The sequence below is a fragment of the Astyanax mexicanus genome, chromosome 3, assembly GCF_023375975.1.
Source record: "Astyanax mexicanus isolate ESR-SI-001 chromosome 3, AstMex3_surface, whole genome shotgun sequence".
Taxonomy (NCBI): domain Eukaryota; kingdom Metazoa; phylum Chordata; class Actinopteri; order Characiformes; family Acestrorhamphidae; genus Astyanax; species Astyanax mexicanus.
Window position 1 is genome coordinate 37,591,052 of NC_064410.1, and position 24,538 is coordinate 37,615,589.

At 36.8% G+C, this 24,538-nt stretch overlaps 1 protein-coding gene across 2 annotated transcripts; it reads right to left on the reverse strand.

Moving 5' to 3' along the window:
- On the reverse strand, positions 1-24,074 carry mgat1b (alpha-1,3-mannosyl-glycoprotein 2-beta-N-acetylglucosaminyltransferase b). 2 transcript variants are annotated; one of them, XM_007231719.4, is made up of 3 exons: positions 23,638-24,074; positions 7,444-8,342; positions 1-2,591 (listed from the first exon to the last, which is right to left on the reverse strand). In XM_007231719.4, exons 1-3 carry the CDS (start codon positions 23,645-23,647, stop codon positions 1,890-1,892), a joined length of 1,611 nt encoding a protein of 536 aa, XP_007231781.3. In that variant the 5' UTR covers positions 23,648-24,074; the 3' UTR covers positions 1-1,889. The 2 variants fall into 2 exon arrangements, with proteins under 2 accessions (XP_007231781.3, XP_049331250.1); XM_049475293.1 differs by lacking the exon at positions 23,638-24,074 and adding an exon at positions 21,910-22,013.
- Positions 24,075-24,538: the final 464 nt, after the last annotated feature.

Genomic DNA, 24,538 nt, shown 5'->3' on the forward strand with positions numbered 1-24,538 from the left:
TGACATATCAAAATAGTTCATTTATTCTCATTGTATTAAATTTATAAACAACACATCAGGCAGTGGTTTTATAGTTAATCATACAGACATCTCAACACATCATTCTCTCTCTCTCTCTCTCTCACAAACAGTATATTTAAATTATATTAAATTTGTTTCCTCTCATCCCACCTACTGAAACGAATGCATTCGAAAGAACATGTAAAGCGATATCTGTGGTCATTGGTTTTGCAACAAACCTAACGTCTGGGACATCTTTGAAATGTAATGAAATCTCTCCCAAAATAAGGAGAATGAAAAAGGGTTCAAGTACTGTACTTCAAAAAAATAACAGAGAAAAAATAAGAAAAATCACAGGATCTGTCTATCATGAGTTTTGGTGCTTCATATGCATGAATCTTTTTAGGCTAATCATTCCCGGCACAAAACTTAACTTCATCAAAATAGTGCTACTTTAAAAAGGTACAACTCATGAATCGACTCTTTTTGTTTGAACGCGTCCATCAAACTGCACAACCATTGTGACCTTTGTACTTCATTTGTAAATGTCAGTAACATTGTTGAGTATAGTGTCAGTAACTCACTGCAGTAACTGCCTTCAGAAACACAGAGCATCCAGCTTTAATCTGAAAACTTCCAGTATAAGTGGTGACAAAACATAGCTCACCCTTCAACACAATTATTTTCACACTTGGAACAACAGAAAAGTGGATACAATTAAAGAGATCAAAATAGAAAGTTTCACCATGATGCCTATTTGTTTGGGTAGGTGTGAATACAGTAATCACACTGAAATTAAGACCAAAGGAATCTTTGAAAGGGGCTGGTCCCAAACAAACAAACTTGATTCGACCACAATCAAACCCAACGATCACATGTGCTACCAAAACCAGAATAATCTGGTTTATTTACCAGATTTGAATGCCATCTCTGCCACTGCTTTATGTTAAACAGAACACAGGAGCTTCTTCCTGTATTTACTTCCGTAGCCCCGCCTGAGACAGATCTGGCCAATAAGCTGTGAAGCCGTGAAACTGTTCTCACATGGTTTGTTTTGCAGCTATTCGTTAAGCTTAATTTTGTCTTCTTTTGCATTATGTTGAAGTTTCTAGGTTAATATAGCTAACAAAGGTGATCAAGTCAACTTTATCAAATGGTGTAGCCTAGTAGGTAAAAACCCCACCAACTTTGTGGGGACTTTAGAGTAGAGTTTAATTCCCTGACCAGGTAAGAACATTACAGCAAATCAGTAAGAATCCATGGGCAAGACTTTAAAACTCTAACCTTCTCCTTCCTGTGAAACATGACTAAAATTAAATTAAAAATGATTCTGGATAAAATACATCAGACAAATTACTTATCAGCTTGCATATAATACATAAAAAAAAATAAAAATGGCAACATGACAGAGAGAGGGAGAAAAACTTAATTCTGTATCTTCAGATATCATACTTGCCTGGGATCACTAATGATGTATGGGGTACATGACGAAAACTTTAAAAATAAGCATTTTTACTGCACTGACACTTTAGCAGAACTGGTCATTATGAGAAGAGCAGTGTCTTGTCTGTGGAAAGAACTGGACCCTATGGTCTTCTCTTAGTAGGACTGCTGTGCCAACTTTTGTGTTGTTCCCAGTGTGACAGAGTGTTCCATCCTCCATTAAAATAAAAAAATAAGAAAAGTTGCCTTTCTCAAAAAAAAAAAAAAAAAAATCACTATATAATTTGGCCATAATCTCATGACTCTTAACCACGCATTAACCTTAATCTTTTAATCTTTCACACCTCGCCTGTTTTCTTTGGTTTGAGAGGGTATTCCTCTGTTCCTGCATGGTTGTCATAATTCTGAGTCTATCTGTTCACTGTCCGTGCCCCTAATCTGTCCTCTCAGCTCCAGCTGGTGTCATACTTTGTCCAGCCTTCAGGGGGCGCCAGATAAACTCTTCGCCCGCGCGAGAGAAAGCTGACCACTCCTCTGTAGCCAGCGCGGGGAACCCCTGATTTCAAGTCGTCCATCACCCCCAAATTACGGGCCAGTACTTTAAAACTGTCTCTGCTGGAATACTGCACCCTGAACGGGCCTGGGCCCTTCAAACTGCCCCCCTGCTGCAGTTCCTCCACCTTCACCAAGGGGGCACTGTACACCGCCTTATCGAAGGCGTCGTCATAGTGCTCCCTGACCAAATAAGACAAATCCCGTGTAGTGAAAGGCACAAATTCAGTGTTGAGTTTGATGTAGCGCAGGTACTGGTCAAAAAACTGACCCAAACTGACTCCTTTCCGGCCGAACGTTATAGTCCTGGAGATCTCCGGCCGAATACAAGAGCGCTCTTTCCTCTGCTCCGGGTGACGCATCCAGTCGTCCCAGAAGGCTTTGGGCCATTTAGGCTCCAGCTCCGCCCACACCTCCTTCAGCAGCATCCAGCCCAGTCCAGGAAAGAAATCTGTCCGGTAGAGGAGGTCAGCCTTGCCTGGGTCCACCAGGCCTTCCCGTCCGTTATCGTTCCAGGCCGAAATGCACCACAGAGAAGGATCAGAGCGGAGGATTGGGTACAGAGCACGGAAGTACTCAAAAAAGTCAGGAGCCACCTGCAAGGACACAGAGGAGAACATTATGAGTGTGGAAAAACAAAACAGGATACACTCTCTTTTTGGAGGTGTGAAAAATCATCAATTTAAAGAAAAGCATTGCTCTTTATGGAAACAAAAGTGGTTCCCATATGGCATTGAAAAAGACCAATACCAATCATTACTTTTAAAGTATACAATAAACATTCTAGTTAAAGGGCCAATATTATGGAAGGTCTACTTTTCTTCACTGGACTACAATGCAATAAATGTTCTAAAGTTAAATTTGTATCATTTAATTTTCCTATCCATGTAATAGCCAGTTTCGGCTTGTCATTGTTGTTTCGTGATGTCACATAAACTAATGCATAGCCCACTGCAGCACTGAAGTTCTTAAACCAGTACAAAGTTGAACTGCATACAGTAGTTCAGCCTTAAAGACAAAGTGACCAAACAGACAATATTCTGTTTAATTCTTGCCACGGACTAAAGAGAGGTAAGAAGCTGCTTATAAAAACTAAATCACCAGTATCAAATGAATAATTTCAGCTAATTTGTGTAAATTACCAATATTTGATATAGCACCTTCAAACCTCTAGCTCTGGAGCCAGATTAATGTATTATAGGTTTGAAATTCTTCTTTGTGTTCTCACTTTTTTTTTTTTTTTTTTTACTTTTTTTATGCTATCTTAAATTCTACAATAGCCTCAAGAGCATATAATGTAACTCTTACACTGAGTTAATAGTTTAAGGCACACCTCAAAAACAATCTGTTTAAATCAATGAATTGCTATAATTTATGTCTAATAAATAAAGTACTACTATAAAGTACTGCCACTTAATATATAAAAAAATGTTATGCTAGCTATTGTTTAGATGCTTAGTTGGATTCTGTTTTTTCTTCATTTTGCTATAGACTGCATTCATTAAGCTAAATATTGGGAAATTAACTATTTGATTTTGCATGGTTTATAATTTGCTGAAAAATGAAGCATAAAACACGACATAAGTACAAACATTTGTTGAATAACCAACCTTTGGTCACCACCAGTATCTCAAAATTCAGCGATTTTGGCCGATGCTACCAACAGGCTTACAATGCTAGTGATAGGGGCATAGCAAAATGTATTGTATTGAAATGCATTTAAAAAAAATCAAAAACATCTCATATATAATTCTCAAATATAATTCTCATCTCAAATATTCATGCATTTCCACTGAATTCATTTTGCAATCGGTTCCCCTATAATACCTATTTGTTAATGCTTGTCCCTCAACTTATCATGACTTAATTTCAAGATGTCTTTTTTTAATAAACCACCTGTGCACCTTCACAGTCCCCTCTGTCAGCTACTGTGTGGAATTACATTGAGCTTGTTAATGGTGTAAAGAGTGATTTCTTTGCATTATGCCCCGATCATTGTAATTGTAAGCCTGTTGGGAGCATCAGCTAAAAGCTCTGTATTTTGAAATTATTTTCCTGCTCAAACACTTTTACTGCCACTCTGACTTGGACTTTGGCAGTTATCAAGTGTAGTGTGTGTTTGAATATGGAAACCAACACACTGTACTGAAATGGACACTGCTGACTTACATAGAAAACAGTGTTTTAACACACAGGTCTTTGAAAGGGACTGTGGTTTTAGTGTCAGTAATTTATTAAAAATATTAACTGAACATTTGTTTAACCAGCTGGTTCTTTTATATCCGGGTTTATAATGCGAATCTCTTCTTCGAACCTCTAGTGGAGCACAACCATTTGAGCTTCAGCTGTGCCAAGTTTCCTAATCCACTGATCAGTTAAATGTGCTAATCTGGGGGAACAAACTGGGATTACAGCTGTCGTCAGGATTAGAGAGCAGGATTGAAAACTCATCCTTTGTGCCGTATAACACTTTCACTGCCCTGACTTCCTGGACAAAGGGTCATCTGATGAGCCGGAGTCATTTAAATATGGCAGATGCTGACTGCACAATCCAGTTTTTCCTGTCTTCCTGCATCGCATGCAATGGAAAAGAGAATAGAGATCAACAACAGACCTTTACTCTCACTGGAACAAAGATATCCACAACAAAATGACAGTGTTGGGAGTGAAACTTAAAACCTACTAATGAGTGTAACCAGAGAAGAATGCCCCAGTGCAGAATATACACTGAAATAAAACAGGGCAGGCAAGTTCAAGTGTTTATATTGAAATGATAAGTAATACGTTTTTTTTTTTTTCATTTATTAGGCAGAAAGTATTTCCAATGTCTCAATAAGGGAGCCTGCTGATGCCTATGGATATGCCTGTTAAACGCTCGACTTCAAGGACAGAATCTTTTGAGTGTTACTCGCCTCTCAGGTGGAAATTAGACTTTGTAATCAGTTTGGCTGTGAGATTCTCAAAAGAACAAGTTAAGAAACTTGCACATAAAAGAGGCCAGCGACGGTGACAGACACTTTCATCCCTCTTCCATACATATTTTATTAAGAGTAAAAAAAAAATCATTTTCAACAATTTTACAAACTGCACACTATACTGCCAACTATACAGTCATCTACTGCAGTTTACACATTGCACTGGAGTCACCTGCACAGTCATTTCCAAAACCAGAAGAAAAAAATTATGATTTTCCATCAGGCTTTACTAATGTATTGAGAAAAAATGGTCAATATGTATTAAAAGATTTAAAAGATTTAAAAATGCACTGATGCAACAGATCTGAATGCTTTTTATTAATGTATGTGCTCATGTTTTGGTCAAATTAATGCAAAAATCCAGTTTTGTGTACTGTTTAAAAATGTGTTTTAAAACTTGTCTCTTTCAATAAATAACTATATACAGCTCTGGAAAAAAATAAATAGAACTGAATCTCTGATATTGAAAACTGTTTCTCTGATTTTGCTATTTATAGGTACATGATATTGTTGTTTTATTCTATAAACTACAGACAACATTCCTCCCAAATTCCGAAAAAATCTATTGTCATTTAGAGCATTTATTTGCAAAAAATGAGAAATGGCTGAAATAACAAAAAAAAGATGCAGAGCTTTCAGACCTCAAATAATGCAAAAATCTCTTTTTTTGAATCTCTTTTTCCCGACAAAGAGATAAATGGTTGATATAGCCATCAGAGTCATTAGAGTTATGAGACAAAGAGTTTTGCTGCAAGATTTACAGTTACAACACTATAAAACGCTATAAAACTGAGCCAAACACATTAAACAATCCAATCATAGCAGATTATTATTTTGCCCTATTTTTTTGACAGCATAGGCTTCCTTCTTACACTTTTAGAGGCTGTACTTTGGCATCAACTGTGCCGAAAGTCTAAAAGATGAGATGCTAGGACAGCCTGACCTGGCCACGTTAGCAGATGTTTTATATGTTCTCCATTTGTAAACGTTTTTTTCCAGGCAGTGGGTTAATTTCTAATTGTTCCAAGATCTTTTTATATCTCTTTCCAGACTCATCTGCGTCTACAACCTTCCCTCTTATTTCTCAGAGAGATCTTTAGATATCTACCGAGGGATACCAGAGAGTTCAACAATCAAGATCAAACCAAACTAATATCTGGGGTTTAAATAAGACAGGCTCTACCGAATTCCCTCCAAGCATGGTCTAATTATTATCTGGAGCTAATTTGCTGTACCTGATTCTAATTTTAGACTTTTAATATTAAAGCATTAAGAAATGTGGTTGTGTCCTAGGTTTTTTTCACTTGAAAACTAAATTTCTAATCATTATGTTCCATTTTTTATTATTTTTAGACATTTCTACAGTTATGTGTTATTAGTTAAATTATCTCTAATATTTCTTAAATGAAGATCAATGTCAATAAGTTTAAATATGACAAAACACCTTTTCATGAGATTGCTATTTAAAGGTATATATTTGAGTAAAATTAACATTCTGGTTTTATTCTACAAACTACAGATATTTCACCTAAATTCCAAATAGAAATATTGTTATTTAGAGCATTTATTTGCAGAAAACGGCAGAAATAACAAAAAAGATACTGCTTTTAGACCTCAAAAAATGCAAAGAAAACAAGTTCATATTCATAAAGTTTTAGGAGTTCAGAAATCAACATTTGATGGATTAACCCTTATTTTTAATCACAGGTTTCATGCATCTTGGCATGTTCTCCTCCACCAGTCTTACACACTGCTTTTGGATAACTTTATGCTTTTACTCCTGGTGCAAAAATTCAAGCAGTTCAGCTTGGTTTGATGGCTTGTGATCATCAATCTTCCGTTCGATTTTATTCCAGAGGTTTTCAATAAGGTAAAGTCAAAGAAAATTGGTCTCTTATTTTTTCCAGAGCTTTAAGTTAACACTGGTTATATCCTTAAGTTCCTTTTAGTCTTAGAATAGAGGATGACTTAAATATATGGTAGTCTTTCATCCTTGTAAGTACGTCTCCTTTAGTTTCCCAAAGGCCTTTTTTAGTTTTTGGCTTTGTATGCAGTGTTTATACAAGGTGTCAGAGAAAAAAGTATTTTTTTTTCCTACACCAGCCTGCAAACACTGCCTCACCCCAACTTATCTGTTTCTGCAGACTGTGGGAACTTGCATTAGCCAATTTCCCAAAGTTGGTTGACTATTATTATGCCCATTGGCCCTAGACATCACATCTACAGCTGTTACAGTAACTTCTGTTCAGTTTGAGGTCAGAATAAGGTCAGCGATTTATCATGAGTTGTGTTCCAGTTGTAATGTTTTTAAGCAGTAGTGTAGTAGGTGAGCTGGCAGCCTTCCCTGCAGCAATCTTTCTGGGACATAACATGCCCTTGAAGCCACCCTCCTCCCAAACTGCTACCAGCTCCCTTTTTAGAATGAAATTCTGGCTGTGCCATTGCTGTTGATTAATTAGGCCTGGATTCTTACCTCCAAGTCGTCCTCTACAATGACCACAGTGGAGTAACTGAAGGTGTTGAAGACTTGGTTCAGGGCCCACCGGTAGTGCCTTGCGATCTTGTAGTAGCCCTGGAACTTCCTGTGGTCTGGCCGCACTGGAATGTCTGCGAGGTCTGGTTGGCTAATGTGGGTCACCTGACTGCCATAGGAGCCGATGACCCGCGCCGTCTCGGCGTGACCGCAGTCCTGGCTGACGATGATGGGATGAAGCTCCACCGATGGGCGGTACTGGATCAGTTTATCCAGGCTCCGCCTCACCGTGACTCTGTCACAAGCTATAACTAAGATTGGGATGACTGGTTGAGGGCTGGAGTCAGTAAGGGCCACTTTATTTTCAGAAGAAAGAATTTTCTCATCGTCTGAGTTCTTGTCCTGCTTTGCCTCTGGTGGGGGGGTTGTGACGACAGGATTCTGTGCTTTTTTCACGTCCACTTTGTTTTCCTCCAAGAACTGTAATTGGGGCACCTGCTGAGGCTCTTTAAGCTCGTCCTTCTTGTCCTTCCCATCTTCCGTCTCTCTTTTATCCACATCTTTATGCTGTTCCCACAGAGACCTGTGGCTCTGTATCTGTTTCAGGAGCTTTTTCTGAGTCTCCAATTCTGACTCTACCTCTTCGGCCAATCGGATCACTTCGCCGGCCAAACCGCTAGCCCCGCCCTTTTTCCCTTTACCAGCTACCCATTCCTCTCCTGCTCCTGGTTCGGCTCCGCCTCCCTCTCCCAGTCGACCGATGGGCGGCCTTCCCCACAGAAAGAGAAGAAGCAGGGCATTCCAGGCGACGAACAGAAACGCTCCACACAGGATAAGGGTCCCTTTCTTGCGGACCATGGCCCAGTGACACCACAGGAGGGACCGAAGTGATGAAAAGGCTAGAGTGAGATAAAGAGACAACAAGTAAAGAACAAGTTAAAAAAGGACACGGTTCTCAAATCAAGCTGATGAGACATTATCTCAATTCAAATTTAAATCAGTCAAATCCACAGTTAAATTAAAGTAAAAAAAGAAAAATGCATATTTTACATTCTACTGGTATCTCTTACATACATTTTAAATTCTTTTTTGGAAGGGTTTTTAGAATGTGTGATTGCTATGGTTAAAAGGGACAATCAGTAATAAATGACAGCAGGCGTGTGAAATGACTACAAGAGTCCAATTTCCAAACAATGGAGAGAGTTCCCTGATGCAAAGATCATGTTGGTTGCCACATCGACACACAATGGCAAACGACGCAGAGTCTTACTCTGTAGCTGATCAGTAAATATATATATTTCAAGGTCTAAAATACCTGTCTCTACTATGCTAGAGGTGGTAATAAATTACCCAGTTATGGTAAGCAACCTCACTGAAGCTCACCGATTATCTGTTCAGCAAAAAAAAAGCCAGCAAGCACACTGTTTGTGTGCTGTCATCTATACTTGGAAACCCTGAGTGTGGAAATGAGACTGGGGGACTGGCGGTGGGCAGGTTGGGAAGCTGCATTCCACACAGATTTCAATGGTATACTGAGTATTTCAAATAAGAAAATACTGTCTGAAGCTCTGCTGACACAAGCTGCAAGTGCTTAGATTTAGAATGATTTCTTAATATCTGAAGATCCATTCTTAACATGTTTTGATTTACTACACAAAAAATCTTTAATGGGCCTTTAAAAAAAAGAGAACTTAACTCTAAAGAGTTCTAAAGAGTAAATTTAGCATATTTCAGCTTGAATATGTTCAGACTGCCAGCCAGTATCTGGCTTTTTTTTTTTTTTTTGGCATATCTAGATTGTATCTGGATTGTTTTTTGATAGTCTGGACAGCCAGACACATAACATGACATCCACTTTTCTTTAGTCAGATCCAAACCACATTTGGAGGGGGTTTGAAATTTAATTGCAGTCAGATTTTAACAGATCCAAAATTGGATGCTCTGGTAACTCAAAACATATTTTAATGTGTTTTTTTGAGTCTCTGACAACACGACAAACAACCAGCAACCTCACGAAATCTGTGAGTGAAAAAGAGAGGGAGTCCACAAAAAAGCACCAAAGGTTAGTCACTGGTTCTGACTTTATTATCACAGCAACCCATGCAGTACAATTGTGATGTCCAGACCCACAAATATCATTTGATTACTTGCAAAAAACAGCGCAGACAGTTATTTCTGTATATCTGTCTTGAGAAACAAATCTGATTTACCTGCAGTCTGAACTTAGCCTGCATCATACAGAGCGGATTTACTTCACCGCAAAGGAACCTGCAGACTTAAATTGGTAGTGACAGGAAGCGGGTGTTGCAACATCTGAAGATGCAAATTATAGTCATTTTGTTTATTACTCAAGATGAAGAGTGTTTTTACATGTGTCTAGAGTTGTTATGCAACACTGTTTATGTTAAATCTGTTGTACATTTTGTCTTACCATCCACTGCAATAAATAATGCCTGCAATTAACACATACTGTGTCCCATAAGGACCCTGTAGCACAGAGAAAAGATGTGGAAAGTTCCTTAAAACACTTTGTCCACTACTTTCATTCATTAAATCCCTAAGTGACATATATTGAACATCCTGAGTGCATCACAGGACAGTGAGTGCATTTGTGTACATGCAACCTCATTTACAAAATGCCAATGTGCTTGGTTTGTGCTGGAGATAAAACTAATTTTAAAAAAGTGCATTTATTTGCTTCTCAACCAATTTAAAAATATCTATGTTCTATACCATTTATGTTTTGTACCATTTTTGAATATAAAATAACCAAAAAAAAAACTATGAAACAAATAAAGTTATGAAATTGCTGTGATGACACATATGTTACATCAGAACTTTAACATTTAAATATGTACAGAAGTCATTTAAGCTGCTTAATTAATTTAACTGATTCAATTATTCTAAATCTATATTAAAACTGGGTCTGGGCCCTTATCGGTTAATTGATTTTAGCTTTTAAAACAAAACCTCAGGCAATGTTTTTATAACCATCTCTTGTAATCTCCATCTGCGATTTATTATAGACTTTAAATATGTTTCTCTACAGCAACACATTTGACATTAAAGCACTCTGAATAACCTTAAAGCAAATTGTTTAATTAGGCAGATTTATTCATGAGACTTCCCTTTAATTATTAAAGGGCCCATATTATGCCAAACAGAATGTTTCTTGGTCTTCTTTTAACAGAAGAGGTTGATATGGAATTGAAAGCCTTACAATAGGTTCTTAAATAGGAATGTTCATCCATTAAGGTAATGTACAGAATGAACATTAGAATAACTCAGAGTCCAGATACTAATGGACCTGACTGTACGAAAACTAACCTGAAAAAAAACAACCTGTTTAAAATGCATGAAAACCAATACACTTGTATATTCTGGAATGCGTTTTAAACAATCTGCAATAAAAGACAGTCAGTCAGAGCGGAGATCGTTCACATATATGAATCCTGAAGGCACTCTAACAAAAAAACTGCCAATTTAATACTATCATAAAGAGAGGCTGGAAAATGAGTATGTAAAAATGCATCTTGATTGCATTTGGTAAATAAAACCATAAAACGTTATATTGGACCTTTGTGAAATGATAAAATACAGAACAAATGTTGGCTACACACACACCCACACCCACACCCACACACACCCACACACACCCACACACACCCACACACAAACTCACACAAACTCACACACCTTTACCAGTTGTATAGAGCTTGCACCTTTTGCAGCCTGCAACCTAGCATAGTAGTAGAAAAGTAAGAGTAGTGATATTCCTGCTATTTACTATGTTTTCTTTTAATAGTTTGCTGTTTACATGCATTAACTATGCTACACTATGCAAGTTTTGTGGTAAATGTCTGTGCTTATATTAATTAATTTGTATTATTTGTTATTTTTTATTATGTTATTTTTTATTGTATTTGTTCCACAAATTTAGGGTCTTGGTAAGTTGCTCTACACAAAATAAATGTATGAAACTGTTAAATTGATAGTATATTCAACTTAAACATTTATTTTAGGGCTCTTTTTTAGAGCTTGTGAAACTGATTATAATAAATATAGTACTGTAATTACTTTTGAGAGTGAAGAACTGAAGTGTGGGCGTACATACAAAGTCTACCGAGTCAAACACTAAACACAAGCAAATGCAATGCTATGAAAATGACAGGTAAAGAAATTATAGATATGAATCCTTCAATATTTATTATTTAACTATTTTTACGATGACTGTACAACTGCAAGCACACATCAACCAAACAAATGCACCATGATACAAAACTCTTTTCAAATCCTACAGCCAAGCATTTTTACCCTAAAAAGAATAAGTGTAGACCTGTATTCACTCTCTCCCTCTAAATTCACCTGACGTTTGCTTTTGAAAAGAGTCAAAGGAGTTGTCTTGAGCTGAAATTGCATGGATAGAGAAAACAAAAGGCTGTGTACGGTTGTACAGTGAGAAATGGGTTATTTAGGAACACTCCACACAAAATAAAGGAGAAGAAAGGTAGCACTCGGCACTGAAGGGGAAGGCAGATCTGAAATGCTATATATCTGTTCCTGGCCTGAAAAACAGGAAGACTGAATAGGAAAAGTGAGTCTCCCCCTGAGGCTGAGAGAGCATGTGTTGTTAGTGTAACGCAACCAAGTGAGACACCTCCATTTTATTTACACAATCAGAAGGTTAATGCTGATATAGTGGAGTTACTTAGCAAGATACTATTACCTTAGTTTAAGAATGTAGTCGCACACCTGCTCTCACTCACTGAAAATTACTGAGTGACCCCAGAACAGAGAAATCACTCTAAAGAAGCTCCTGAACCTGGAGATACTATATACCCATACAGGCCTTTTTAAATTTTGTTTCATTTAAAACACTTTCTTTCATTTAAAATGAATTCATAACCTTATTTGTCTAAGAAAAAAAATCTATTTCTGTTTTAAGATGCTTAATATCATACCGACATCCAGGAAGCTATTGGAACAATATTCCATGGAAGGAGGAGACCAAAAGAGTGGTTTATGCTTTAAATGAGAAGCATTGCATTCAGGGAAAGACGGCATTAAAACACGGCATTAAAGCATAAAAAAATCCCATCTTATTCCATCTGTGAAACGTGGTGGTGGTAGCAACATGGTTTGGCCCCCTTTTCTGCTGTATCTGAGCTGAGACAGCTAGTTATCATTGATGAAACAATGAACTGCGAATTAAAATAGCAAATTCTGAAGAAACTAAAAAGCTTTGCTCAAAAGAAGTGAATCAATCTAAAGCTCTAGAACCTAGAGAGGTATAGAGATGTATCGCTGCAGGGGTTCTAGTTACATACAACCTGCACATCCATTTCCAGTTTTTAGTGGGGTGTATATATATTAAATAAGCATAATTTTCAAGTCTCCCTTTTAAAACAAATTCAAGCCACATTTCTCAAGGAAGATTTTTCTCTTCTTGGTTCATAAGATGCTTAAGATTACAGGAAAGGGTTGCTGAAAAATCTAATGGACATAATGTCCCACTTAACCGCAACGCATTAGATCGACCATGACGAGTGGTGTGTGAAGTCTGCTTCTTTATATTTGCACTGGAGCGATCTACGTCACATTTACAATTAGGGCTTATGGCACAAGTTCTTCTGCTTAGCATCTTTTCCAGATTTGTACTTCTGTGAAGATGCACAAGATGCAGAAATGAGGTTCAGAAATAAATGCAGCTTTCAGAATGTCAAAGAGAGCAATGTGTATGCCTCGGAAATCTCGGAAATTAAGTTTTGGGGCAACTCATTAATGTGTTAATTAATAGGTCATAATTATTTTTTTATGTTCAATTTATTTGGGGTACTTAAAAAAAAAGTTCTATTTCAATGTTGTTAAAAGGGTAAAACTGCATTATTATGCTATTATATTATCAATATTAGAGACAAATAGATAATATACAAAATAATAGTTACTTGCTTCAGCCTTAATCAATAGATCAGTCGGATAAAAACTCTTTTAATAAGAATTGTTTACATTGTTTACCACAATTCATTCTAGGACAATATATTGGCCAAAGAACACAATTTATTGTTTCTGAACTAACAACAGATATCAGTACTGGTATACCGGTAATTAAACAATGGAGAACAAAGTAGCAAAAATATATATGGCCGAAAATACAGTACTTGTTTAATGCAATATAATGCAAAGTGCAGTAGTGTTGACCTTTCCAGTCATCTCATTTAAACAGAGTAAAGTAAAAGGTATTTTACAACTTGAATGGAATTTAGAACTTGAATGGAATAGTACACCTGATAAAGTCATGGGTACAACTAATCCTGTTAGATTTAGTAAGAAAATAAAGATGTTATGCTAGATAAAGATGTAGACTCTGGACTGGATGCTGCCTGTTTTAAACAAATATGTGCTGTCTTTGCTGATATATATCAATGACGACCATGGAAATAAGTCTGAAGACGTCATTGCTTTATCCTTGGCAAACAAGTTGGAATGTATTTCTTACTTTTACTGTCAAACAAAACTAAATAAATCACCATTAAGAAATTAAAACGGAAAATAATATCCAAAATATGTGTATTGAAGAAAATAAAACATTGACTGTATTATAAGATGCAAACTAAAATGCACAAAAATACTACTGCAGGAAAGAGAACATCAATTTTGATTCGATGACATCATGTCAGGAAGTTAAAACCTCCTAGAAGGTTTTTCTTTAAAAATGTACAAAGCCTGCTGTTATCAGAGTAAGCCACTCTAGAGGAACCGAAAGTGACAGTTTGATGAAGCTGCCTTGTGTTATTATAGAGTGTGTATCCAGTAATTACTCTGACAGTTGATGTTGTTTATTTTTCTGTTCGAACTGAACCAAAAAGACCTTTAATAATAACACAGCTGCTGTAACTGACTAGAACACTGTAACTCAGGGAAAAATACGACATCCCAATTACACATATCTCAATACAAACTACAGCCAACCAGAGGTAGCCTATTTTTCTAAGTAGGGCAGACCTATGCCTAGTTTGTATATGAGGCTCTCTGAACGTATAGCTTTGTTTTAAATCAGAATTACTACTCTGACTTCACCAGAGCAGAAGAAACATCCATCAACATAAATGCCAGCAGTAAGCAGGGTATGAGTTCATGCCATGAGTAAGCTATGTGGATTTTATGACTAGATTAGATAAGCACAAAAAAACAGTACACTGAAATGCCAAAAGAAATGGGATCATTGCAATATGTACTTTTATTGTTGCAATTTTTATGTAAATTGATCATGAAGCGTTACCTAATGGGATGGCTTGGAAACGTCCACACTTAATTAGTTTAATTAGTGAGGCATTAGAGTGCTCATGGCAAGGCGCCGTAAGTGTATCAAGTGAGGCCTGATCTTGGGATCTTGTGCACCAGTAATACGATAAAGCAGGTATTAACGCCCACAGTGGACAGTGCAGTGACTGGTATTGATAGTGACTGACAGCATCTGGCTAGAAATTTTCATTTAAACAGACAAGTAACTGTCAGAAATCACATCCACATTTAATGCAGGAGGTAAAAAGCATGGTAAACAGCATGGTCTCCTAATTTAAGCAGAACAGTTCGACATCAAGTTTTAAGCAGAACTCAAATAAATATGATTTCGCTCTCAAACCAGATACAGTCAATCAGCCAAGACATGTTAGATATTCAATTTTGGTTCTTTAGTTTAGAATAAAAGAATAAAATGAAAGGCTATTGCTCACACTCACTGAGCTTACTTTATTGTCATTAATCTTAATCAATCTCCATAAACAGACACCACAAAACACATCAACTCACTTAAAACATGCCTGATTCTCTTTTGCTTTGTCCACTCTAATGAATCCTGTGTAGAACATGGCAGAACATACTTCTGTCTATAAAAAAAAACGCAGCACAGCTGAAAAAAGTGGGGCAGTCATTTAGAGTAACTCGAACCAGTTGTGCTGGAGTTGTACCACAAAGCAGGATGTTATGCAAATAAGATAGCAGTTTCAGATTTAGCTTAAATGGTCAGGCAGGGTCTGTCCATGCCGCTTGAATAAATCTAAATGGACAAAACCTTTACTCATTTTTATACTCTATTATAAACTATTTATTTAAGAAGCTGTTTTAAGGATGCACCTATTAGGAATTCTTGGTCAATGCTAATACTGATATACAGATTTATAACTAACAGAAAGACTAGACACCCCAGTGTAAATGTATAACTTTATAAATGAGCTTAAATCCGGACAGTGGGGAGCCAATTGTAGTAGTGTGGCTTTTTTTTTTAACATACAATAAATACGACAGCAAGTATTGGTCTGAAAAACATGTCATATCATCCTATAAAGTTATATTCATATATCACCATGCATTTCTAAGATTTTTGAGGCAAAAATAAAGAGCTTTGCTTCAAAAATATTTAATCATACAGACACAATCTGTTTAATATACAATTATAATCTACCTAAAGCAATGTCATTGGACAGTTACTAACATGATGTTATGTAAAAAAAATATTTTGTTATTTATTCAAATACAGTATTGTTGACAGTATATTCCACCTGTAGGACAATCAGACTGTGCATGCAAACGCAAGGCATAATTCCTTGATCAAATTTCTAAAGGAGGTTCTGTTTACCTTATTTTCCAAGGACTAAGCAGTCTTCTTTGTTTGCTTTGTGCTTGAAATTCCAGTGCATCTGCATATTCTCTGATATAGAATACAACCACAGCAATAATACACGTTAAATCCATATTATACTACTCATTGTGTATTAGATTATCAGGGGAATGTCTCCTCAGTGATAAAACACTCACATCCAAATGGCAATAAAATCATCAGAGGTGAGTTTATTATGTTTGATTCACGCTTTCACCTGATCACATTCACAACAGCTGTGATTATACTGTAAAAAAGGAGCGCTGATTCAAACAACATTCTGATTTGACTTTTATTTTAGAAGGTTTTTGTTTAACCTGGAAAGTGTTTACCATTCACTGCAGGAAGTCTGATGCATGCACACTCAGAGCCTACAAACAGCACACAGCAGTGACCAGAAACACTTGTATCCAGACTGAGACGATATTAGCTTTGAAAAACACAAATATGTGAATCAGGACAGGATTAAAATAATTTGATGATTACAGAGTTTAGTGGAAATCTGTAGCTAATCATTTTCTCAAAGGAGGACAAGTAAAATCAGATATCTGAAGATGGAAGAGAGTATGAGTAAAAAGAAAATTAAGAATAGGGATTTTGGTTAAAGGCACTACATTTAAAACATTCACGCAAATGTCCATACAAGGGGTGTGCTACATTGTATTGTACGAAATAAAATTTCCAAACATTTAGACACATAAACATTTAAACAAATAAACTTCATCAACTTCAACTACATCATGATATCACAATATTAATTAAACAGCCTATTTAGTGTTTGGTTCGCCATTTCTTTTTTTTTTTTACACAAATAAGTAAGTTACTGATTTTTTTTTGGTTTGGTCTACTGACTGTATGAAACTCCTATATTTATAGTAAATAAAATTTGTTGTAGTAGTTAATTCTTGAAATGAATGTTTACAAAAAAAAATCTATGTTTTGTCATATTGCCAAAAATATTGTTATCACAAAAATACCCTGAAATAGTGTGATATTCTTAAGGGCCATTACACCCACTTTTAATATCTGCTCTTAGCATTTTGTGGAGGAACAAACACCAAAACATCCTTATCCAAAGAAATAGCCTCTTTATAAAGCTATGATTAACACTGTTTGATGAATTTTTATTTATTTAACATTCAAAATCTTTTTTATCTCAAAAGACAGACTTAACAATACAAAAAACTGTTTAAAAATGTTTATTAAGCTGTGACAAAATCTTTTATGTACAGTTTAATAAATACTGAGATTCAAAGGAAGAAAAGTGCTTTTAACCTTTTGCTGTGGAACTGCTTATGTGTTGACTACAGTCATACACAAATACTACACTGAATTTATTTATGAGCAAGCAAATGATAAACAGCAGGCTGCCCTGAGGCTTTCAGATGGAGGATCAAATCTCATTTAGCTTGATTATCCTTATGTTGAAAAAAGCACTTGCATTACAAAGGTAGAATTGTGCCAGACGGATCTGTACAGACAAATCTGTACAGAAGAACAGAAGCTTGAGGTTGAAATATATAAGGGTCATCCTGAATTTACTGCTGTCTTTTAAAAAGCATGTGGAGAAAGCTATAAATATAGTCAAATTTGAATTGGAAATTTGAATTCAAATTTGAATTTAAGATCTAGCAGAAATTACTAGAAAGACAGCAGGGTTGTTACATTATTAATGCCATATTTTTCTTTTTTTTTACTTACTCACAGTCAACACAATCATTGTAAAATTTACATTTAGTAAGTTTTTAAAGAGAACAACTCAGAAAGTTGGTGAATTTGAATACATTAATAAAACACAGTTATTGTATAACTATATGCTATAGTAGTGCAGTGTGTATAGTGTAGAGTTGTGTGTCTATGATGGGTTTGTGTGTGCATTTTATTGTTTTGTGTGTTCTGGAACTGAGAATAATTTAATGTTACTTAATGATTTCTTGTTCTGCCTGTAGAAGCACTGCTCATGTTTTAAATCAACCCAGACAACCTCCTCAGATATCAGTCTCAACATCTGTCTGATAACATTTTAAAAGCAATTATGATCATTTGATTTTGATATAATTGTGCAGCCCTAATTTACATCAAGAAATAATGATGTTGATTAATGAGTCTTCTCCACGTTAGGTAACTGTTCTAATGTTAGGAACAGGACACGGTATTATTCAGAATGTTTCAGTGTCAATACAATCATTGATAATTTGACTTTTGTGCAATTTCTGCATGATTTCATTCTTAGTACTCGATTTTAAATATGGAACATACCTACAGCTATACCTACATATATACCTACAAAAGATTTTACCTTTATTACATATAATTCAATTATATAAAGTGGTGAACTTGAATAGCTTACAGGAACAATATATATTTAAAACTTTATGATGAGTTAATTTGCAAAACAGATAAAGGTGTGTTTAAACAATAGTGCCCATTTGTTTTTGCAAATGAACTCTTCATACTGTATAGTCCAGTGATCTTGGTATACCCAACAGCACTGGCTTTTCAAGACTGATTGTATATGATGTAAGGTGGGGGTTCAGAGCGTTGCAGCCGTGTCTATTTGTCCAACGGACTGCTGATGTTAGTGACACACTTTTCAGCCAATCACAGTCTAGATGATGGAGCATTCTTACTGGCTCACAGATGCTGATAAGGCTGACTAGGTACTGGAGCTCTAGTTGAACAATGTGCTGCAACAATTCAATGCTTTGCAAATTTAGCTCCAAGCAGACATTTCATTTAGGAGTTAATTAAAAAAAAAAAATAAAAAAAAATAAAAAAAATGTATGTACAAGTCTAATACAATATCTAAAAATTTTGTGCTAAGACAAAAATCGATGTTTTCCTATTGTAGCGTCTGGTATCAAGCACTGCAATGCAAATGCAAATGAAGGGGTCGGCGAAATGGAAAAAAAAAATTACTTAAGGTACATTTTTTTCATTTCTTGATATGTGATCTCACTACTTTAATGAATTATAGTGTCATAAAAAATGCCTTATGATTTACAGCTTTTTGCACCATAAAATATAAAATACATATTTGAACATGCTTTTTTAAATGAAAGGCAAGATACCCTTATTGCATCACAATAACAAATTAAAGAATGTACGAATGATACGGATGTGCTAAAGCAATTTAGAAATTACTAGTAAACTTTTGATTTTCTATTGACCCACATTCGTGACAAACATAGCTGAGATGAGGTTTAGATTAAAATGCTGTCACATTAAACATTCTAATATAAACCATGGTTTATTGGGTGTGTGGGTGGATACAAGGCTAGATTCCTAAAGAGGTGATTAATAGTCTATTCAACTCACTCTTAATCACCAGGTTTAGTCAGTGTGTAAAAACAGGGAAAATGAGCAAACTCTCTGGGCCTCAGGTTCCCACCCCTGCTGTAGAACTACATCCAGAAAAGAGGAGTCCTGCCAGCCAATGCTGACTCTAATGCATTACAGAAGCCCTCCCTCACCCACCACAGAAACATGGCACTGCCATCTCTTTCCATCATACACTGCCTTTATAAGGTCATAAATATTCTCAGAGTAAGCACTTTTTCATTAGCGGCCAAACCTGCACTGCCCTTCACCTCTATGAAAACGATGCAAACTAAATATTCAAATAGGAAGAAAATCCACAACTCAAGCGTGGAATAAACACTGCTGCGACTCAAATCGAACAATTTCACATCTGAGAAGCAATAAAGTCCTGACGCAGTTTGAGAATGCACACAAATCATTTTAAAGGCTACAGTAAACAGAACCTGAATTCCAATTTAGACTGTCCGTTCGCAAAAGCTACCTCTGACAACAGTCTCGAGGGCCAGACGAAAGCTGTAATACCAGTAAAACCCGTAAAACGCACGTTTAACAAGAACCAATCTTCCCTCACAAGATCCAGCCTCCCTAAACACAGCGTGATGTTTAGAATTCAAATAAAACAGGATGGCTTTCTTTGACGTCCCCCTCTGAAACAACAACTGGAAAAGTTTCAGGAGTGAGAGAAGCGTCCTGGAATGACAAAGTCCATTCATCCGCAGTGTCAGACACGAGTCTGCACAGGAAAGTCAATACAGAGTGGAGTGTCACTTGACTCACTGGGCTTAAACAGCAGTTTAAACCAGGCACAACTAGGGCTTCACAATATATAATTTGAACATTGTTATCTGTGTGTATGTGGTATGTCACGTGCCATTCATATGTAACTTTTTTTCCACACTTTACTTCTTTTTCATGATATAGTATCTACCAGAGGTAGAAACCATGTGGCCATTTAATTTATTTTTGCCCAATATGGCATACACAGACGGCTGTGTCAATATTATAACATGATAAATCATTGACTTTTTGAATCTGTACTTTTAATATCGCAGAGCAACCAAATATGAGAGTATGAGCTATGCGAGTTTAGTACTGTATTGAGCAGCCCTAGACAGGACACTCCATGGTGACACAACTTGAAATGCTTACACATCTATGCTTACTATGAGCTTTGATATCTCTTTTGCTTTTAATCGACTAAATGAGTTAAATTCATCCTAATTGTTTCTTTAAACCAAACTAAAACCAAAGACATCAACATTGCTATTTCAACTGTGTTGCACCAGAGAGTTCATTAAAGGACCCATCTCTTCCGTTTTATCTTTTTTATTTATATTATCATATAACATTTCTATAGGTTAAGAAATCATTTTTGTCATCATATATATAGTGGTTATTTACGTAAAATGGCCCTCATTCTGTGCTGGCTTATTACAAATATGATTTTTTTTAGCATCTTTTTAGAACACATAATTTAAAATACAGTCTGAGCGGAAACACTCCTTACATTCTCAGTGTGAACAGGCACATAGACAGTAAGCAAATACAATCGTTTGCATTTAATTAGCTGGGAATCAAACAACACGTTAATGTGTACAAACTACATCGCAACTTTTGTGACTAATAGGAAAATCTGGGCTGTTTAGAAACTTGAGCATTTAAATAATCTACATGTAACAGGGGTAATAAACTGTATACATAGGTTAAATATGAATGTATACACATGATAAAAGCTATGCAATAAGTGAAAGAGAAGAAGGCAGAGTAGGTCACTGAATCCAGTCCTAGGTAAGATGCGCAGAAGGTGTCTCTACTAAATCTTCGTGACAATAATAACAGCAATAATCTTAGGGATACAACTGACTGACTAATCTCCACTCTGATCCTGTTAAAGAAGAAGTGTGCATTGGCTTTGCTATACACAGAATGAAACCGGTGGAAAGCTCTGGTAAGCTGCCCGTGAAGTACCTTTTAATGATTTACTTAATGATAATTATTTGTTCAGAGTTAATTAACTCCAAACATTAGAAACAAGCAACCGCAGCCAATTTCACTTTAAACCTGTTTAATCTCACACATTTTAACTTCTAAAACAGCTCTGTTTTCCCACAGAAACATTTTCACTCTAAAGGCTTCAAATAGAAGTGCAAATAGACGAACAGCATACCCTCACTCCACATGTGCCAACAAATGCTCACAGGGTCTAAAATTTCATCAAAACCACATGTAGACCTGACAAGAGCCTTTCAGAAGACTTGAAAAGAGAAAGAGAGACAGTAGATAAGCAGATAACAGCTAAGAGCAAGAGAGGTGAAGTTACCAGGAAACTACTGTGTAGGCAAGAACCATTTAAAAGTGCAGAAAAGTCCTGAAACACTTAATTCTGCCTTTGAAAACGAGAAGCTGACCAATGAAAGAGCAACAGAAGGTAAAGCAGCAGTAGGCGGATTAGTGGGGACAGGAAAGAGTTAAAAACAGTTGAGTAGTACCTGGGTAAAAGTGCAGTACACTTTTTCCACGTCTCTCTCTCACTCTCTTTCTCTCTCTTTTCCTCTCAAGCACACACTGACCAACAAGTAATGAGAAACTAGAAAAGAGAAAGAGAGAAAAAAGAGAGAAAGGGAGGAGGAGTAAAGAAAGGGGAGGGAAATAATGAGCCTCTGCCTTCCTTTAACCCCCTCCTCCTCCTCCTCCTGTTACACTTTTACTCCTGCAAACGTGGGACAGTCTGGTAGGCTGTTTTGCAGGACTAGGGTCGAAGTTCATTTCTACAAGTGCTACTAACCCAAAAAACTGCATACTGCAACCAATACACAACATATTACATCAACAGAGTGCACCCCCATTAGATTATTTAGTTTAGTATAGTATAAATATACCACAGTTAATATAAAACCAACAGTATAGCACTCTATATACAATATTTTGGTTACGAATTGGTATATATACTTTTTTTACTATTTTTTAAGTTTACGATATTTTAAACTTTCTAGTGCTTCTATTTTAACACTTTAAACTTTTAGCTTACATGTAGACCTGTCAGAATTATAACGTTATTAACTTATCGTACAAAATATGGACACAACTTCAGTCAATTTTGCTAGCTTCAATATTACCCACTGTGTTTACTGAGGAGAGCTTATTAACAGTCAGTATGTGCACTGCATAACAAAATGTTTTTTTATTTATTTTATTTATGATATTTAAACTATTTTTATATAAAACTCCAATGGCTATATATTTGTAAAAAAAATGAAGTTACAAAATGTTAGCAAAAAAAAAATTATATATTCATATTCATGCTCATATTCATAAAGTTGAAGAGTTCAGAAATCTATATTTGGTAGAATAACCCTAGTTTTTAATCATTGTTTTCATGCATGGCATGTTCTCCTCCACCAGACTTACACACTGCTTTTGGATGACTTTTTGCCACCCCTGGTGCAAACATACATATATATATATATATATATATATATATATATATATATATATATATATATATATATTTCCTCGTTGTTCTCTAGTTATTATATTACTCCCTTCACCTTTTGCGTTTCATAGCACATCAGTACTCGTTACTGTTTGCACTGTCTGTTAGCATTAAGGCTGCAGTAACTGCAGTAACTAATCTGCTTTTTTGGTGTTTTCGACCTTCATAACTACTTCAAACGTTTCGTTAACCCCTCTTTCTTTCTCTATGCATATCAGCTACAGTCAAAGACCTGCCTACAACAGTCCAGCCATACAGCACCTAGCCCCATTAGCTAGCTAACCAGCTCTAGTAACTACAGATCCACCTGGTTCCCTCGTTTTAATCTCATCTCACAATCACTGTTTAAACACCAAACCTACTGGTTGTTCCTGCTCACCGTCTAGCTGGAAAGAGACTAAACGGAATGAATGAATGAATGAATGAGAGAGAGAGAGAGTGACAGCAGGCTGGACAGTTGAGCTGAAAGGTTCTGCTTTGAGAAACCTATTAAAAGCTGACAGTCAGTGTTTGCAGCAGTAATAATAAAACACGCGGAAATACAAATAATATCAATATCTTAATATACGTAGAACGAACATTTCACTGTGTTTTGACCTTTAATGCATGATACTAATAGTGTCCGTGTTCACATAACTGCACACAAATAACAGCACACACACACACACACACGTTTGAAACGAGAGTAAACAGTCCCGCAGCCCGGCCGGACCCCGGTCCTCACCTGTCTTCATTTCAGCCCCGGCCGCGGCGTCTCGTCCTACTTCAGCAGGCGAGGAGAGCAGCCTCGCCCGGCGCGGTTAAGATGGATGGGGTTATCTCTCTGGCTCGCTCGTGGCTGCTGGCCGGGCATGGGCAGCTTTCCCCCCGCTAGTTATTTCTGCTGCTGCGCTCCTGCGCCTCTCCTCATGTCTCCCCCTCTCTCTCTCTCTCTCTCTCCCGCTGCAGCTACGGCTCCGCCATGCAGAGGGGCGGCCGGGACTCAGACTCCACCTGCAGCGGCTGAAGCCCCGGGCGAGGCCTAGCGTCTGAGCCGGGCTGAAGCGGTGCTCCCCCGTGCTTTACCGCGCAGCTCCTTGGGTCATTCCCGTTAACACACCGCTCTATCTCTCTCTGTGTGTCTGTGTGTGTGTGTGTTCCCTCTCCCTGTGTGTGTGGCACTTCCGGGTTGACTCACTCCAAGCCACGCCCCCTCGGAGACCCTCCCCTCTCAGGTTTCTCCTAGCAACAGAGCGCCTTAACAACCGTCGCGAGGTGCCGGTACACTGACTAGCAAGTGCACCGGCTAATGCAGTGTTTCTGAGCCCTGGAGCTGGAGGCGCTTAGTCCTGCACATTTTAGTGCTTTTCCTGCTTTAACAGAACCATTACAACTCAAAAACAACATGGTCACCTCCCTAAAATATCTTTTCTTCAGTGTGTAAATAATTAAAAACAAAATCTCCTCGTGATGCCATATGGCCACCTGTGGTGTAATCTCCTACATCCTCAGTTTATCAGATCATTTGATTGTACCTCTTCAGGACAATGGCCTGTGGTAAGAGTGTGACTTTAGCTAATTTATTATGGCTAAATCAAAATAAACTTTAATAGCTTTTCACTATGGCAGCTACCTTAACTGAACTA

Excerpts from the sequence above, each read along its gene's own strand:
- mgat1b (XM_007231719.4), bottom strand. Across the intron at positions 2,592-7,443 it reads TTGTAGAGGACGACTTGGAG|GTGGCTCCTGACTTTTTTGA; the intron begins GTAAGAATCCAG and ends GTGTCCTTGCAG.